Source organism: Paralichthys olivaceus, chromosome 20 (assembly GCF_024713975.1).
Source record: "Paralichthys olivaceus isolate ysfri-2021 chromosome 20, ASM2471397v2, whole genome shotgun sequence".
Lineage (NCBI taxonomy): Eukaryota > Metazoa > Chordata > Actinopteri > Pleuronectiformes > Paralichthyidae > Paralichthys > Paralichthys olivaceus.
Window position 1 is genome coordinate 20,045,733 of NC_091112.1, and position 18,265 is coordinate 20,063,997.

Genomic DNA, 18,265 nt, shown 5'->3' on the forward strand with positions numbered 1-18,265 from the left:
TAGCTAAGAATTATAGATAATAATCACATTTTTTGATGTACACAGACCACTCTTGTATTTGACCCATGTCTGTAATTCTATTAATTTGAAATAGATTTTTTTTTAAATCCCAAAATAAACACCTCTTGAATTCACATTTTACTTTGTCAAGATTGTTCATGTCAATTTATTTTTATGCCTTAATAGTGTGTAACAACATATATGTACATTATGGTTATAGTGTAAAACTATCTCTTAACTGCGTTATTTTACTTTCCTTTCTTAAAATGTACTTTTATGTCATGATAATATAGAATTTGCACTGATTTCGGTGGCCGTCAAAAACCGGCAGTATTCAGGACACCTAAAGCAGGCGGAGCTGTTAAGGACCCGTATGTATATAAACCATGGACGGGCCCATGTGCAGTCTTTCGTCGAGGCCGCAAGATCCTGACTGACGCAAAGGCATACCGAGAGGAAATCCGAACAAACAAGCTCTCCCCAGAGAGAACTAGAGGTAAATGTAACGTTTGGTAATTGTTTTTTAATTTGCTTCTCAGGTTTGTGTGGTGACAGGACGTGATAGAAGGGACTGCTGCGTCTGCAGTGGTTTTTCTGTGCTCGCCACGTGGTGTGGTGAGGAAAACGTACTTGGCCTAAACTCTGATCTTTGTTCCCCTGCAGACGATAAAATGAACCTTCACTACGAGTCTGCACAGCTCATGACAGAGTGTCGAAGGAACTTTTGCAGAACCACTTGGAGGGACGAATGAAGTAAGTGCTTATCAGATCATAGGGGTTCAAACAAAGTTGGATACAATTAAACCAGAAGTGCTTTACTGTTATGCATTTCAAAATCTAAAATCTGATTTCTTTAGTTATGATTTAAACAAAAACATAGATTATTGTGTGGAAAGATGTCAGCATTATGTAATTATGTTTGAACATCTGCCTACTCATGAGTGATATAGACGTGTTGTTCAAACATGGTAGCAGCACCAATTAAAAATAAATCCCCCCCCATCAGTTTAAGGACTGGTGCTTGAGTCATAAACACTAGATCTAAATGTGACTGAATTTGACTCAAAATGGGCAGATTTTAGAAGATGAATGTCTGACCCTGAAAAGCAATACTAAGCATTAAACTATAACTGCATGAAATATGACTGATAATTGGAAATTCCCCACTCTGCTTTTTCAGGATCAAGAATGATTGATGCAGAGGTCAACTGGGGCCTCCTCAGAGCTCTGAGGGGAACATCTTTGTTCCCTTGACCCGGACCTGTGTTCTTCTTTGGAACAAGAATAAAGTCTGTGGCCATGAACTGATGGTGAGTGTCTGGGACACCATGTGGCCACTATATGCTGTAAAACCCAATATGGCACTGATGATTCACTAGACTAGAGTCTCTGATAAACCATGAAGCTCTTTCACAGTGCACTGAGCATGAATATAGCTAGTTCTTTATGCTAATGCAAAGATCACCACTGGTTCTAATACAGTTCCTTGTTCTCTTCAGGTGTCTACATGAGGGGGACTAGATGGCGCCTCCTCTAGGTAAGTGTGGGATCTGAAAGAGCTCTGTTCTCTGTTTATGTGGAATGATGACATCATAGACTAGAGTCTCTGATAAAAGCATGAAGATGTTTCACAGTGCACTGACCACATAACCACAGCAGAGGTCTGTGTTTCAACCCATTTACTACAGTTCTCATATTACTGGTTGATATATTAAGACATTATCATTGTACACAACCATGAAATGTTCATTTCAACATTCCTGTGTACTAAAGCGGCATAATGATAGAACAAAGACATGTCTAAGGTGTCGAGTTGAATCATCTCAGTTAATTCTGACAGTAAGCACAAACATATTATCAAATGCAAATGTTTGGCTGATCCAAATTTAAATAAAGCTTCTCCATTACCAATTAAAAAGAGCACGAGGGACTTATAAATAGTCTACATCTGGTAAATCACACTGAGGTGTTCAAGACATGAGACTATCACTTAGAAACTAATGCCCCAGTTGTCCAGGACCTTGCAGAAGTTCATTTTGACATTGTTCTAAAGTAGTGAAACCTGCTATTCTCAAAGTTCAATATGACTGCAGTAATTGGGTTAAAACAGTCAAAGCTGGTGTGTGAAGCTGATCTTACCCTTGTTGCATGTGAATGACATTTTTTTTTTTGTGTTCTCTAGCTCATCCTCCAACACATTGCGAGGGGGTGAAGTGACCGTTGTGCAGCTGTAAGTAACAACATGTGAAAGTAAAGCCATATTAGTTTTGTCGATGATGATTCATATTTCGGTTCGACTGATGTTTACTGAAGTTTACTCGCAGCGCACTGAGACACTTTCAGCGCTTCTGTTGAATGTTTTGAAGCCCTAACAGTGGTGAAAATGACTGATTTCTGTCTTCAGGTTTAACTGAGGCAGCTCAAGCTAGATGACACCCTGGCACAATAACTGGACCAGGTTGGTATTGATGAGTGTTGCAGAAAGTAAAGCTGGTTCCCAGGAGTGATGCTGAAATGTTAAGATTTCATTTCACCCCCTACAGGCGCTGCACCAGTGAGGTTAAACTGCCACAAGTGTCAATACTGGTCGACAAAAGGTCATCCAGGAAATGGAGCTGGCCAGTGGGCGTTGTCCTGTAATGTGTGCACATGGCTTATACTGACCTGCAATAATGGTTTGAACTGATGACATGCAGATGGATTTCATGAAGTTTTAAATAAAATAATTGACAACAGACTTGTCTTTTTTCCTCAGTAATTGCAGGTTGAATGCATAAAATGAATGACTGGAAACTTATTGTAACTTTATTTTGATGGAGCTTTAGCTTAATCTGGGAAGTTGCAGATCTTTGTGACCTGAAGACTGCTCTCCTACATTTCACCAAGCATTCATAATGGTGCTTCTAATGACTAAAACAAATGTAGATATTGTAATGGGCCCATGGTGTCTAAAAATGCGATACCTCTACACTCACATTTTATTAAATGCACACATTAGGTTTCTGTTATGTAGACAAATGAGTGCTTATCTCCAGAGATGATTTCATAACTATATCACAGATGGTACAGCTTTGAGACTTTGATTTCATTAAGTAATTGAAAGTACAAACTTTTGGTTGTGACATGCAGCTACTTGAATATATTTTTCCAGAAGCCAAGCCTAGTGATGGGGTTCTAATTGTGGATTTCAACATTTGACACAATTTGCCTTTTCAAATACACTAATGCCACAATTGTCACTTCACTCAGACATTGTAGTTGGTATAAATCCTTGAACATTGACCCACCCTGCCAATTATGTTGGATGTTTTCTCATCAATGTTGTAAATATTTTGTTGACATACTCTGTCACAGGTTTATTTGTAGTTCCTTACTCACACTGAGGGTGAAGGGCAGAGGATGTTGCACCTGTGGGACAAACTGGGGTTTGTGAATATGAGATATACAAATTATGTGATCTGTGTGAGACTGCATGTCTTAAGTTTCTAAACCCATGTTGCGTATGTTCAAGCCTAAGTGCTTGTACTAAATGTAGCAGGGCCTCCGGTCACATCACTCATGAAATAGTCGACTCACTGGGGGCTGTTGCGGTAAGTGTGGTGTGACCAGGGTAAATCACAGAAAGTTTATTTTGAAGGCTCAAACCAAACCGGTAGTTCGTCGCAGCAGTTGAAGCCGCCTCAGGAGCCTGTGCTCGGCTGGGTGACAGAGTCAGTCTCAGTATCTGTGGTCACCCTGAGTGGAAGCTAACTTCACTTGTTCTCCAAACACAACGAACACGCTGGTGGGTTTACAGCAGGATCCGGAAGTCGAGGAACTTGTTCTGCGTGTCGAGTTATTTGATGCTAACAAGAAGCTAGCTGCGGTCTGGAAGACGAACAATAGCCAACATCGCCAAAGGGTGAGTTTTCAAACATCTGCCACTTTCCGGAAAACTCACATGTATTTGTAAACAATTAACCATCTTGGGTTAGCTGCTAACCAGTTAAACTTACTAGTTAAAGCCCAGTGGTTAGCTAAGACAACAATGAAGGTGCCAGTAACAGTGGCTAACTCGTGTTGACGTGGAAGATGAAGTCAAAATTCACGCTGCTCAGCTGAACTGTACATGTCTTTGGTTTTGTTTCCAGTATGAGGACCGACACGGGTTATTTCTGGAGACGAAGACTCTGAAGCAGGAACGTTAATGTTCGTTTGCAGCTGTCGTGGAGCCGGAGACTCGGTCCGTTCAACCGACCAGACTTGATTATCGGACACACAATGTTGAGGTATTGAAGAAACACTGCAGATTCAAATGTTGCCAGGTTAAAACAAAGGCATGTAGACGAGTCAGTTGATCTAGAAGCACTGTAATGTCATCGAGTAGGATCACCTCTTCTGTCAGCTGAACTGGCCTCACACACCCTCAGGTGTGTCCCTGGCTCGAGGACGTCATTTCCCCTGGCCCGAAACCTTGTGAACAAGTATAACAACTTCATAGCTGCATCGGAGGTGCATGCGTACTTTTCCTATGTGCTCACAGAACCGCGCAGTCGACTGACACAAGAAGAGCAGACAACAGAGCATCCGCAGGCTTTTCTACACCTCCAACAAGCTCACTGAGAAAGGATGACAGCTGTGGTAGGCAGAGCACTGGGCTGGGTGTGCTCATGGGGCAGAAGTGTCGTGTCAGACAATACCTCAGCGGTAGTAGTCAAGGGCCAGAAGTCTGACTGTAGCAGCCAGAGCCGCAGGGGGTGGACCTCTTGGCTCTGGGGTGGGTGGAGACGTCAAAGTGACCAAAGTTCTCCAGTAGAGGAGTACTGGGAGGCTCAGGAGAGGGTTCCGCCCTTGGAAATTGAAGATCTCTGTGCAGGGAAGCAGAAGACTGTGGTAGATTCTGGATGGTGGAATAAATATCTCCCAACTTACAATTTGTGGCCAAGAAAATCAGAACCAAGCACACTAAGTCAAAGGAAACATGATGGTCAGAGTCGAGGTGCATGGGATCATGATGTCGATGGGGACTTTTCCGACTACATAACACCACCCCCATCTCCTACACCTCCTTCCTCTCGGCTGACATCACCTTTTCGACTCTTTGCGGACAGCTGGAAGGTTGAAATCCTACCAGAGCACTACGAGATCTGTTTCAACTTCCTCCGACACTTGTTTGACCTCTTTGTTGTTGGCTTCCTGTGGACTGTGTCTCCTCCTACAAAGCTGATCCTGGAGGTGTTGGGAGTGCAGGGAGCACTGCGGCTGTGGTTTCATGGTATGGCCATGTTTTTTGTCTCCACAGTGGGAATGGCAGGATTACTCTGGCTGATCCAGGAGTATCTCTCCCAGTTTGCTTTGATCTATGGCATCATACAGGCAGTGGTGATCTCTGTCAGTGTTCGACAGAGTGTGATAATCGGCGTGGACGAAGAAGAAGAAGATGAAAAGGACGAGGAGGGAAAGGAGACTAATGAAATGACAGATTGTAAGAAGCATAAAGAAAAACTTGTGTCTGTTGAAGACAAGGTGAAGACAAGTTAAACTTATGGTAAGCCCTTTCATTCCCCGATGTGATGTAAAAGGTTACATTTGCCACTTGATAAATGTCACCGAACTCCAAACTTTTTATAATTTCTTACTGATTGAAATTGTGATTATTTTTAATGACTGCATGGACTGAACAATAACATTAGATAGTCAAGTGTGTTTCTTCACTAAGGATTCAATGACAATTTGTATGAGGTTTTTCGATGGATTAATTCTAATTATTTTTGACTTAGGGAATATTGTACAATATTAGAGAATATTGTACATTTAATCAATCACTCACTCTCAGTGCTACATACCTTTATTCCATAACATTAATCTGAGAGCTATACTAATTGCACATCGGGTAATAATTCTACCAAATAAGTTGGGCCAACCTGACCTTGTTTCTAACCTGTTGGACTGTCTCGACCTGCCAAGGTCGATCAACTGTTTATTAAGAGTTGTGTCTTTTTCACAGATGCTGAAGTTCCTGTCTATTCAGCTGTAATAGACCTCGTCTGGGTGTTTGACATCACAGCAGTGGTACTACACACAGACTGATTCACTTCACTACGGAGTTCTGCAGTGACTTGCCAACTGTATTGCACATTCATTACAGAGTCATAAGAGTTGAACTTATGTCACTTTATGTTCAAAACTATTAATCTGCATTTTGTACATGTCTGTCCTCATGTGATAGTACGGTCACCCCCCAAAATATTGACACTAAAAGCCATAGAAAGGTGTAATGTCTCTTTCAGTACATTACTACTCTAATGATAGTCAGAAATAATTGGGTCCATGAGTGTTCAAGAAATGCTTTCTAAATTAAAAAAAAGAAAGGTTCCCTGCATTAAGGAAATTTTGCAGTTTACCCAGTGTTCCCTGTGCTGTGGGGCTAATTTAGTTGTGAGGCTATATAAGACAATCACCTGGTTAAGGACCTTCGATGCATTCTGGGTGAGAGAAGATGATCAAATTTGAAACAGAAACAACCAAAAAACTGGTAGAAACTACTCGATCAATAAAGAGTAAAATCATTGTAAGGACTGACCGTGTTCAGGGACAGAGAAGTCTTTATGCTTGTTAGGAAGTTCAAACAGTTCCTTGTACAACCAGAACATCGAGTGAACAGAATTAACTGTTGCCACAGCAAACAAGGGAACTGCTTCCACACAGACTGGGGCCTGATGTCTTCTCTGCTTTGACTCTTGTGCTCAATTTCTGTGGAGTAAATGTTCAAAGTAGATCAATTCTTAATTCGAGCAACAGACCAGTATCCCTCGGTTCTGAAGCTTGAAGTGAAACTTTTGTCATTTAAGTTACGGTCACATTCGTCATCTGTCCCTGCAAATATTGAACTCCTCTTTCATTTCTGTTAAACTAAAGCTTGTATAACATACACACATTTAAAAATGCACCTGTTGACTTGCTTGAGTGTTTCTTTTGTTCAGCCTTGATCTGTGAATTCATGCAGTGGTCTGTTAGAAATGCTGACTCACTTTTTTTTAGTTATTCTAACACTCCATTATCACCAAGTTTTGTATGATTACACTTTTGGACTACAAACTGTAATATTCCTCTTACACAGTTTACAATCTGTTTCCACTCTGCTTAATATTGATTAACCCCATCAGACCTGTGAGAACACATTCCTTTTTCAGGGTTGTTATGTCAAACAGAGGGCTGATGTAAATGTACCAGGAGGATGGATGAACAAGTAGCAACCACCACTACTGACCTACATTTTCAGACATGTCAATCAAGCACACACACACAAGATGATACTTTATTAAAGCCATAAGATCTCTTTCACTCAGCATTGACCTCAGATTTTGGTCTTCAAAATAAAATGAATGAGTATCTTGAGACGAACACATTGAATGAAATTCAGTGTTTTTTTTAGTTTTTTTTTTAAAATAACAGCGATGGAGGAATTGGCTCCACTGCTCAGCTTTGACCGTTGCTGTTTGTTCATTTCCACTGGTCAAGCTGTTTTGTACTATATATATATTTTGACACATTGAATTTAAGAAGACTATGACAGCCCTGTGTGACCTGTGGAAAAACATTACCACATACACTATGTTTCACATCACACTGACAATCTATCCAATTCTTACTTCTCAAGAACATGACACTATTATTGTTGCTTGTTGTGGGAGGAACACTATCTGCTTAGAGACTAAGTACGGACATACAATACCAGCAGCACATATGAATGTGTTCTCTGTATACACTTGTTATTTGCCTTATGTCATTTTCTGTGCAGTGATATTATTTGTGTGAAACACTGAGAATGTAGGCTCCACGTTTCTTACAAGTTATTTCCTTGTCATGCTTTCCATTTAAATGCTTACAAATGTAGAGCCCAGCAGTGTAATATGTTTTACTGCACAGATGCATGTTTTGCACTCGACGCTCTTGTTGTATGTAACTTCATTTGACTTGCAAATATTTTGTTCTATTTTCTAGGTTTGCTTGCTAGTATAACAGCCTGTGGTTGATATTGACATGAGATTGTACATTTGTGTGCACAGTGTACGAACAAAATTAGAATTTAAAATGCATAACTACAGCTAAAATGAAAATCAAAACTTGTGTGATTTGTCGCAATACTGACTTCGAAGGGAATGTGAAATGTTGTCATTTTCATATGTTAACTGCAAACTAAACTAAGCTCAAAAGATACATTGATTAACAAAATATAATCTGAAACTATTTTGACCATTTACTAAGTTTGTTATAGTTTTTTCTCAGCTCCAGCTTCTCAAGATTCAGTTCCTTTACCTGATGTGATAGTAAATTAACTATTTTAGCCTTGAGAGAATCATGGAGGGATTTTTTTATTTTTTATTTCCTAGATTGTTACAAATGTACTATTGAAAATAAAATGTTAAGTCTTATCCATTTGAAACTTTGATAACAGCTTTATGTAAGCTAACATTGACAGATTTTATGAGGCATGTGAGCTTACTGTCACTTTGAGGTAAAAAAAACTGTTCAGTGAGCAATGTTGTTATTTGGTGTAGTTTGCCAATAGTTTTCATCCTGAAAAATAATAATTTGAAGACTTGTTTCTGTCAGTATGGAAATTGCATTTTAAAATTGTAATTATATTTATATCATATACGCACAAATGGAAAATGTATTTTTAATTGGATTCCACAGTTTTGTGTTGATATAAGTAGGTGCAGTCTTAAGAATAGAAAGAATGTTGTCTTGGGCTTTTTTGTATTGCACCAAAATTTCTATCAACAATTAGAATCCTGAAAAGGTCCCAGTGTCTTCAACCTTTATTGCCTTTTATTTATTGCTTGCTTGTATAGAGCTTTTATGATATTCACACTCCCCTGTAAGTAAAAGGTATTTTTCTGTGAGGAGCCAGCTCATTTATAAGTACTGTAGGTAAATAAACTCAAGTAGAAGAAGATTCTGTTGTGACCTAGCACATGTCATTTATCAACCCAACATGACGCTAGCTATATAAAACTGATGTTCTGTCATTGGATCACCTGGTTGTCTGGGTTTTGATTTGATTAGATATTATGAAATATTACATAGAGTCAAACAAACGCAATCACAGTGTACTAATTATGCTCGGATGTGTTTTTCAGTGGAACCAGTACAATGTCCTGAGGCAAAGTAACAATTGTTGCGATCCAAAGATGGATAACATTAAGTTAGGCCACGCTGGTTGGTTTGCATGTTGTCCACAGCTACATTTCAAACATCACAGTATCTGATGCCCCCATTTTTGAGCACAAGCCTGAAACGATGTACATAGAATAAAGTTTCTACTGTGTGTCAGCCTTTTCGTTCACATAATCCAGGTCTGTCTCCTTTGTGAGGAAACGTAAAGTTGTACACCACATTAATATTAGATTTAGTAAATAACAGAGGCACAGATGTAGTGGAAATGTGAGTAGTTTTGTTTTTTTGTCCCATTAAAAAAGCACCTCAATAAATGTAGAATTTATTGAGGTGCTGTGAAGACGCACAGATGGGAAGGTGGCCTTTGAATGGATGGATTAAAAATTCAAAAGTACCTGCTGGTTTTAAAAGTCAGTGTCTTGTCGTACTGCAGTGATGTAACAGACAAAGAAAGAACTATTTGACCTAACCCCTTATACATGACTGACCACGAGACAATTGTTGCTTGTGTCCTTAATGTTACACTTGCTGCTACAAATCAATAATGGATTCAGCATCATCTGATTACAAAAAAAACAGCAACAGTAAAATGTCTTCCACTCTGCTGGATTAATGCTTTTTTTCAATTCACTGTAAAATGGAGCTGAAAAAGATGAATCTCCTCAAAATCAATTCATGTTTGATGCCAACTGAAAATCAAACCAGCGAGCTGCTGGGGCTCTTTAAGCCCTTGTCCAGCCCCAGGTTCACTGTGTGCTGAGGTAATTAAGTCCGTACAGGATTATACACCTTATAAGCACACTCAATCACACTGTTTGATCTTACATCTTCAAGGAAGGGGCTCAAGATAGTAATGGACCCAACTAAAAGAAGCAATATTACTATTTGGCCATGTAGTGGCAGCAGAACAAGCCAAAAAAAAAAAAAAATCTCATTCATTATCATCTTGTGAAGCTGATATGGAGACTGATAGCAAACATTTGACTATGTACACATTCAGCAGATACACAGCAAACGTCAGTGAATTGGAGTGAAGTTATAGGATATATATCAATTTTTTTACAATTTCAATCATAGGTAATATATCAAAACATATTCTTGTATTCTCTGACAAAGTTGTGTTGGCTGTATGACAAATTTGAGGACTTGCTTAACTACAATTGATATGAGTCAGATGACTCAAAATGGCTTGACTTTTTCCTATTTAGTTAAATATTAACTTTTCTTTTATGGAGGAGTAACATTCTGTTTTTCAAGTGTAACACGCTTAAACATGGCAAACTATCAGGATGCAGCTGTAGTGGCCTAGTCCAGAGTATTTTGTAAATGACTCTAATAAGAAGAGAAAAGTGTGCAGCTCAACATTTTTGCAACAATCACAACTTTCCACATCTGTCACAACAAAACCCACAAAGATGCATGTTTTTTTTTTCGATAACTTGTTGACTTTTAGTTACTGTTGAAAATAAAACTCGACTTGTCATGACCCCTGTCTATCAGGGTAGATCATCAGAGTTTTGTATGACTTGACTTCTGATTTGCTCGACTTGCAAGCACTCGACGGGACTAGGTTCTAACCACAGTAAGTTAGGACATGCTCGTGACTCACTACCACCTCTGCGTTATGCTACACTGCAGATATGAAATGTATTCATCTTCTTAAAGGTCCAGTGTGTAAGATTTAGGTGAAAGGGAACTATTGGCAGAAATTTAATCTAGAATAATCCTCATGATGATTTCACTAGTTCATTTCAACTAAATTGTATGAATTGTAGTTTTCTTTAGCCCAGAAAAGTTCCTTTATATTTAAATACTTTATATTTACATTGAGGGGGGTCCTCTTTACGGAGGCCGCCATGTTTTTTACATTAGTCCAGACTGGAAGGAAAGGGTGAGGTGAGGGGTATTCAGCTGCAACATGCAATTTTAACACTAGATATCACTCAATTCTACACACTCGACCTTTAAGGTTATCAGCCCCACGTGCCTTAATATAATATATTTTCTCCAGCTCTATTACTGTATATCCTTAAAGCCGCAACGGACTGCGTGAATAGCCAGTGCCATATATACATGTTATGTACAGTATTACACAAGTGTGTACGCCAGTTTAATCACAGTTCAAAACTTTAATTCACATTAAATCTGCTCTCATTATGCTTAAAAGTATATACAGAACGGTGCATTACCAGTACAGCAATGTACATATGTAACAATGTCTGTGTTTGGATAGAACAGAAAATGGGAGGCATAAATGAAGTGAATGAGTGTGTTAGCCACATCCCTGTCACTAATCAAACATGGAGGCGGAGGAAAGAACCTGTGTCAGGTGAGTTTTCATACAGATTCTATGTCCTGTCCTGGTCTGGACCCCATCACCTTCAGGGATTCACCACATAACTGCAATGAAACGCTTCAGTCACTCTCACGCAGTCACAGACATGAGTTCATAGAGTCAAGTCATAGATTTCTCTTTTACTTCTAATATGCAGCTGAATGTAATGGGAACCTATGGGTGTCCAAGATATTGAGTGGATAAGGGTATTAACAATTAAAAAACTCCATTCTTACTTCACTCATGAACATCAAACACAAAGAAACCCTCCTCTAATGCAGAAAGGTGTAGGATTGTCCAGTGAAAATAAATTCTCAAAACAAATCAATCATGCAAAAGAAAAAGCAGCAGAGGGTTTAGGTTAAAAATACCAGCACTCGTTCTGTTAATGAGGTTTAATCAAATCTAATGTTGTCATACAATGAAATAACAGAGTGGTCTAATGAGCAAACTGTACAGAAAACAGCTTTGCAAAAGTAATCATAGGCGAAAAGCTTTGTATGGGGAGCTGGGAACTGAGCTGGCAGCTATTGAGCTCTGGTAACTGAATTAATTAACTACATGTTTTTTGTTTAGACCCAACAGAAACTGTTCAGTTCACGACCCACAGCCCCTTCCTCATAGATAGTTGAATTCATCCAGGCACACAGCGTGTTATCCAGATAAATTCAACATAGCAGCAGGGTCCATTTTTATAATCTCATAAAAGCAAACATCTATTTTTGTGCAACAGCTCCTCACCTTCAAACATATTCTAATTAGTCAGAACAGGATTTTTAAGACCCGTAGTGACAACAACAATTCAGCTTTGAATAATTGAATAATATATCAGCCAATAATGTCTTCAAATATATCGCTTAAAATCAGTTGATACAGTATCAGTCTTCAGTTCTTACGGTGAAATAAAACCTTAGACTGCCAAAGCCTGATGACTGATACCTCTGATTAAGCTAATGTGGATCCTGATCAATTCAATACATCAACACAGCTCAAATCCTGGATCTATAAAGCATACATACATGAATATATGTTACTCTTTTGTCTTTCAATTGATTATTCAAGTCAAATGTATTCCTTTTGTCCATAGAAGAAACCTTTTTAATTTTTAAATTAAATGATTTAATCATTTTGTACGATTATTGTACATGTTCACTGCTTGGTTTTACACCAACAGATCTGGTCAATTTTCTCTTTAATATAGTGAGGAAAGGATCAGATCTAATACATAAAAATGGCTTAATTTTTCAGGACACCCTTTGAGGGGTTTGTGTTTAAAGGCTTGTTGCTATGACAACAACTAGCTCACAAACAAATCAAGGCTTTCGTTAAATCAGTAATTGAATAAAATGTATAGTTTATTACCCAGATGGAGCAGAGCTCTCTGATGTTTATTACCTTGCTCTGACATATTATACTGACAGTGCTGAAAGCTTGTGGAGTAATAATGTAATCACTTCTATATTCTGTCAGTAATTGTTACAAAATAATCAGACAATAAATGTTAAAAAGGGATCTCTGTCGATGTCCGCTTTTTTTAATCCTCACATCATGGAGTATTAATGCAATGTTACTACAGACGGTGGTTGATTGCATGTTGAGCATTAGCAGGTATAGAATTAAGACCAGCAAATAAATAAAAAAATAAAAAGTGATGTCCAGAATTATTTACAATTAACTCTGCCACTTTGTCATGAGCTAAATACACAGGTAGACTATCTGTCCCTCTCCTGCTCTCCAAACTGTGTGCTGCGTTCCAGAGACACCTCAGAGTCATAACGTCCAATCTGCTGCTGGAGAAAGTGCAACGTGATTGATGGAGCATAAAGCAAAGGTTTTTAAGACACTGACGTTTGTTTAAGCTCCTTCGTGACAAATCACAGTTGATGAACATTTTCCAAAGCACTCTACACTGTTGTGTTTACTACAGTGTGAAAATGATACTGTCTGACACCTGCAGCTTGCATTCTTGAAAATGACCCACAGGTAGGTAATGTACATGCTTAATTAAACCATTAATCCATGTTTGTTTGACGTGGTGACATCACTGTACACCATAAACCACAGAAGAGCGTGACTAATGTTTTTATTCGTTTTAGCTCATTTATCACAAATCAGTGTTAAACCATGCTGCTGCGCTGCAGAACATTTTCCTTGGCATGCTGCACTCTTTCATCATACACTTTGATATTAATATTTCATAACCTATTAGTGATTAAATAAGCTTTATCTACAGAGAAGTACATGGCATCATTTGATCAGCATTATATCATGCTTTTGAAAATGCTCAGCTCAAATTGAAGACGCATTGTGTGAGGTGTGTAGCAAAAGCAAAAACACTGGGACAGTCCTTTAGATCCTATTATCATCACAGCATGTGTCCTTTGTGTTAAAAGTTTTAGATAAGAGGAATTTAAGATTGTATATATCATTCATTCATGTTAATTGGCACAATACTGCGCATGCTTTTATTTGTTAAAAACATATGTTGATTTGTGTAAATTGGACTTTTATCTGCCAGATATGTGTTGCTCTGTGTTTCTCAAAGCAGCAGGACAGATTCTGACTCATGACTAGAACGCAGCATCAGACCTGCCTGTACCTCAGTGATGTAACTCAAAAAAGGAGTGCAGTTTTATAATACGGCAATGCTGTGGTGAGAAAACACTCCAAATCCCACAATCAGCCTACAAAGCTCATTAGTGGGTATGAGACCCTCCAGTGTTTGGGGGCACTGTGGTCCCCCCAGCCCCTCTCTGTCCATTGCCTCTCCTTCCATGGCCCAGGATACAGTGAGCGCTGCCACACCCTTCTTCATCATCATCTCCCTCGCTTTCAGAAGAGGACTCTCCAAACTGTCGGGGCTTCTCGTAGATACAGCAGCCTGGAACACAGCATAAATGATTAGAATGGATCCAGGTGATCTGCAGCTACTGTTAATGCCTTCACTCCCTTTTTCTAACACTTCTGAGGATGTTATAAAAATAGCCTTTCAGCTGCTGTTTGAGTCGTGCAGCAGGAGGATGAAGAGGAGGAATAAATTATTGCCAGCTATGATAACCTTGCTAGTAGTAAGTCTCTATGTATATGTGTTATCATAGCAAAATGTGGTCATAGATATTGGAGACAGTAATTTGGCAGACCGACGGATGGCTGTCTGTCTTTGGGTAGATTTTGTCACAACACAACTGTGCAAGTTGTAGCAACAAAACTATTGAGTACTCATGTAATAATGCATTAAGTGATGTCTGTACGCTTCACGGTACATCTTGTGTTGTGTCACAGGTTTAACCGTGTCTCATAAACTCAACAAAACAAACACAGCTGGGTGGCTGTGGCTGAGGGGTAGAGTCAAAGTGTCCTTGGGCAAGATGCTGAACCCTGAATGGCCCCTGATAGAACAAAACAAAGTGCTGCAGCATCCATTGCGAGGCCCTGACGGTGAAGAAGATGCCAGAAGAATTGAAATCTTTGCTGGACTCGACTGTGAAGGCTGTTAACTTTATCAAGACCCGACTAATGCCTCTGGTCTGTTTCACTTTCTCTGCGAGGAGATGGTCAGCGAGCATGTCCAACTCTTGCGGTGGGTAGCAAGAGGGAAAGTGCTTTGGAGGTCGTTTGAATTGCGGAGGACAAAAACTTCCCCTTGTCTGATGTGTTTGAAGATACTGTGTGGCTCAGTCAACTGGCATACTTGTCAGACATACTCTCTCGTTGAACAAACTGAATTTAGGACTACAAGGACTCTCCATCCATCAACATGTAGGACAAAAATCAATGCAGTGATGAAAAAGATGGAGTTGTTCAACATCAAAGTCAAGGCAGGTGATATTTCAGCTTTCCCCACTTTGGAGAGTTTTCGGTCTGAAAACGACCTGATTTTTAATAATGGGGTCAAAGACAACATTGCTGTGCACATCCTCTCACTCAGGCAACAGCTCCATGACTATATCCCAGTGATGGCAGAAGTGAAAGAAAGAAACCCGTTCAGCATCTAAACAAATGAAATACCCAAGGATTTCACTGTTGGTGAGCTGGAGAGTTTAATATAAACACTAAAGTCTGCTTTCAAAAGAGAGTCGTTGATGGACTTTTGGATTCAGCAACACAGTGAATACCCTGCACTGTCTGACAAAGCCCCAAATCAATAAACAGGACCCATTAAACATCAATCAATAACAATTTAAAAAACAGTCAAAGTAGCTCTAGCTTAAATTCAACTATCCAAACTAAAGAAATGTATCCATTGTATGAATAGTGAAGTGTGTGCTCATGAAAAGGAGTAACTCACACTTTGAAGACCTTCTTCCAAGGTGCTCATTGTCAACGGTGTCACTGGACCACTCCACCTTCTTCTCAGTCTTCCTCTTCCTCAGCTTGATTGTCAGGCTTCTTCCCTCCTGCAACATGTAAGAGGTCTGCTGTAAAATACCTGGTATCACATGTAAACTGGGCCCACTGGTTGACTGTTTAATCGCTCAGCAAGATGTATATGCTCCCAATGCCCACACCACTGGAAATAATACACGTCAAATACCTACAAATCCTCTTTCAAGGCTTTGGTTTTTATGGGTGCTGGGAAAAGGTAAATGCAAAGGGTGATTAAAGGGAATACATTTAGTTTCAAGTGTGGAATTAGATTGTAAATGCTAAATGATTTGGAAGAAATCTTTTTTAAGTGATCAACTTAGACCAGTCAGGTTCTTCTGCACCAGATTGGGAAAATAATTTGTTTAGAGAGCTGCAGTTTGTGCATGGGTGGAATTGGTGTGTTGAAACAGGAACAGACAAAGTACAACTGTTACCCACAGATTAAAAAAACTACACAATTCAAAATATAGTTAAGCATTTTTTTTTCAGACTCATGTCCATATCAGTAGTAAAATAAAGTAAATAAAAAAATTCAAAATGCAGCACAAAAATATAGCATACAATCACCACACTTAGTAAATTCACAGGGATTAAAACACATACTGACTTTTGTTCCAGTGCTTCCAAAAACAAGATAAAAATAAGGCTAAGTAGAACTTTAAGGCCCTTATGATCACATATTTAGTGTCAGTTAATCTAAACATACAACTATGTATAAAATTCCTTAGCAGAGCATGAAAGGTGGGGACACTGCTGGCCACAAACATGCGGTTTGCACTTGTTTATCTTGGAAGCTTGAGCAAAAATCTGAAAGGATCATAACCTGCCACCTGAAGATTTTTCAGTTTTGCATGACTATAGCTGCATCACACGTGTGCAGTGGAGTACAGTCACCTCTAAAAAGTGCTATAGTCGTGATCTGTACACGTAGGACATTTGCATACATTGTCATCGTCTCATGAATCATTCCTAATGATGTGACCTAGATTTTACTTTGTTCACAACGTTGAAGAATTGGTCTGCCATAAAGAATGTTTTGCTCCTGCTTGGTTCTAACAATGATGACAACACTCTTTTAGAGTTCAATATAACGTCATGGTGCAAACCATAACTTGAACACAGTCTAAGCAGTAGCTGTAAACCGGCACTGTGTGGAAGAAAGAACTCAATCATCAGCCTGCATCAGTTGGTTAATAAGACTCCACCATACAGCCAGAGACCATCCATATAAAGACTGAATACAACCGGTGACAATACACCAGCTTGTCAACCCCATCGGTTGCTTGGAAGTGTGAAGATATAACTTTAATAGTTTGATGCGAGTAACAAAAGTGCAGACTCCTTCTCGAATATGGATGGATCCCTCGTTCCTACAATTTTTGCGTCCTGTAGTCACTGCCCTTTTCAGTCCCCCATCCACTCAGTACATAGTTTATCTCGGAGTATAATGTTATTACTACGGTTTGCTCTTCACTTTATTACCCAGTACCATCAGAGGGACCTGAACGCATGAGTGTCCCGGTCCAGAACAACAGCCGAGGAACCGCAATCTGCAGTTGCCACCTGACACAGATTGATAAAGGGAGTCATGACAATACTTGGACACATCCAGTGGAGAGCTGTCATTTCAAATCAGCTTCATGTAACTACCACGTTAGGCCCCGTCCACCTCCACACACGGTGAGGTGATAGTACATCAACATGATAACATGGACCCAGTCTGCAGGCAGCGCGGCCTCCTCGCTGCGGGACCACTCTTTGGTACCGGACAACACCACCGGTTAGTAGAGCATCCAAAGAACGGGCTCCGTATTACTCACCTGCTGGGGCGGAGGCGGTGTGCTAGTTTCAACAGTCTCCGTTATCGTCTCACTTGATGTCCCGGGAACCTCCGCCATCCCTGGAGCGGCAGTGCTAACGCTGTCGTTAGCTAGCTTTCAGGTATGGAAGCAGCGGAGCGCCTGTAATACGGTGTTATTGTGGCTACAGCCGCTCAGCTCGGTTCTTTGCACCAGACAGTTTTAGGTAGAAGGCTGCTGACCTGACGACTCGGATGTGCCGAACACCTTCGTGAGATGAGGCCAACACAAAGTCAAGCTGCCAAGTGAGCGGTGTGGCTACACCCAAACAGGAAACCTATTGATCCCACGTCCCAAAAAACGACCAACCGTCTCACGAACGAATGATTAAGTCACGTCAAAACACCATGATACACCATACTACAATATGTGTGAGGAAAACGTAGCCCGCAAATTTACATTGCATTTTAGGTCGACATCATTTTAAAGCATAATTTGAAGGTATTTTATTTTTATATCTCGGCACGTTTGTAATTAGGTTTAGCTTGACAGCGGTAGTGTTGAGGGGAAGATATTCCCAGACGGACAGAAGTTATATCCG

General features: G+C 39.7%; 2 protein-coding genes, 1 long non-coding RNA gene and 1 other non-coding gene across 5 annotated transcripts; 3 read left to right on the forward strand and 1 right to left on the reverse strand.

The window, feature by feature from the left end:
* Nucleotides 1-212: 212 nt before the first annotated feature.
* Nucleotides 213-2,735, forward strand: LOC109631788 (uncharacterized). Its single transcript, XR_002202875.2, has 7 exons — nucleotides 213-496; nucleotides 664-753; nucleotides 1,181-1,310; nucleotides 1,500-1,537; nucleotides 2,183-2,230; nucleotides 2,405-2,458; nucleotides 2,544-2,735. It is a non-coding gene; the product is annotated as an uncharacterized lncRNA (long non-coding RNA).
* LOC138405980 (small nucleolar RNA SNORD52) lies at nucleotides 1,578-1,645 on the forward strand. The gene has a single exon (XR_011239651.1). It is a non-coding gene; the product is annotated as a small nucleolar RNA SNORD52 (small nucleolar RNA).
* A 906-nt stretch (nucleotides 2,736-3,641) lies between the features above and the next one.
* On the forward strand, nucleotides 3,642-9,019 carry c20h6orf47 (chromosome 20 C6orf47 homolog). 2 transcript variants are annotated; one of them, XM_020090957.2, is made up of 3 exons: nucleotides 3,642-3,901; nucleotides 4,131-5,527; nucleotides 5,987-9,019. In XM_020090957.2, the coding sequence occupies exon 2, from the start codon at nucleotides 4,609-4,611 to the stop codon at nucleotides 5,518-5,520; it is 912 nt and encodes a 303-aa protein (XP_019946516.1). In that variant the 5' UTR covers nucleotides 3,642-3,901; nucleotides 4,131-4,608; the 3' UTR covers nucleotides 5,521-5,527; nucleotides 5,987-9,019. The 2 variants fall into 2 exon arrangements, 1 of the variants encoding a protein (XP_019946516.1); XR_011239630.1 differs by having other exon boundaries at nucleotides 3,655-3,901; nucleotides 4,131-5,629; nucleotides 5,699-9,019.
* Nucleotides 9,020-11,271: 2,252 nt separating this feature from the next.
* On the reverse strand, nucleotides 11,272-17,996 carry ppp1r11 (protein phosphatase 1, regulatory (inhibitor) subunit 11). The gene is made up of 3 exons (XM_020090611.2): nucleotides 17,686-17,996; nucleotides 15,786-15,894; nucleotides 11,272-14,378 (listed from the first exon to the last, which is right to left on the reverse strand). Exons 1-3 carry the CDS (start codon nucleotides 17,761-17,763, stop codon nucleotides 14,194-14,196), a joined length of 372 nt encoding a protein of 123 aa, XP_019946170.1. The 5' UTR covers nucleotides 17,764-17,996; the 3' UTR covers nucleotides 11,272-14,193.
* Between the last annotated feature and the right edge of the window lie 269 nt (nucleotides 17,997-18,265).

What these genes read in the sequence shown, in the direction of transcription:
- c20h6orf47 (XM_020090957.2), top strand. Translation starts at nt 4,609, where the DNA reads ATGACAGCTGTGGTAGGCAGAGCACTGGGCTGGGTGTGCTCATGGGGC.
- ppp1r11 (XM_020090611.2), bottom strand. Translation starts at nt 17,763, where the DNA reads ATGGCGGAGGTTCCCGGGACATCAAGTGAGACGATAACGGAGACTGTT. An exon ending in CACCGCCTCCGCCCCAGCAG is followed by an intron (nt 15,895 to 17,685) that starts GTGAGTAATACG and finishes TACATGTTGCAG; the next exon opens with GAGGGAAGAAGCCTGACAAT. An exon ending in TGGAAGAAGGTCTTCAAAGT is followed by an intron (nt 14,379 to 15,785) that starts GTGAGTTACTCC and finishes GCTGTGTTCCAG; the next exon opens with GCTGCTGTATCTACGAGAAG.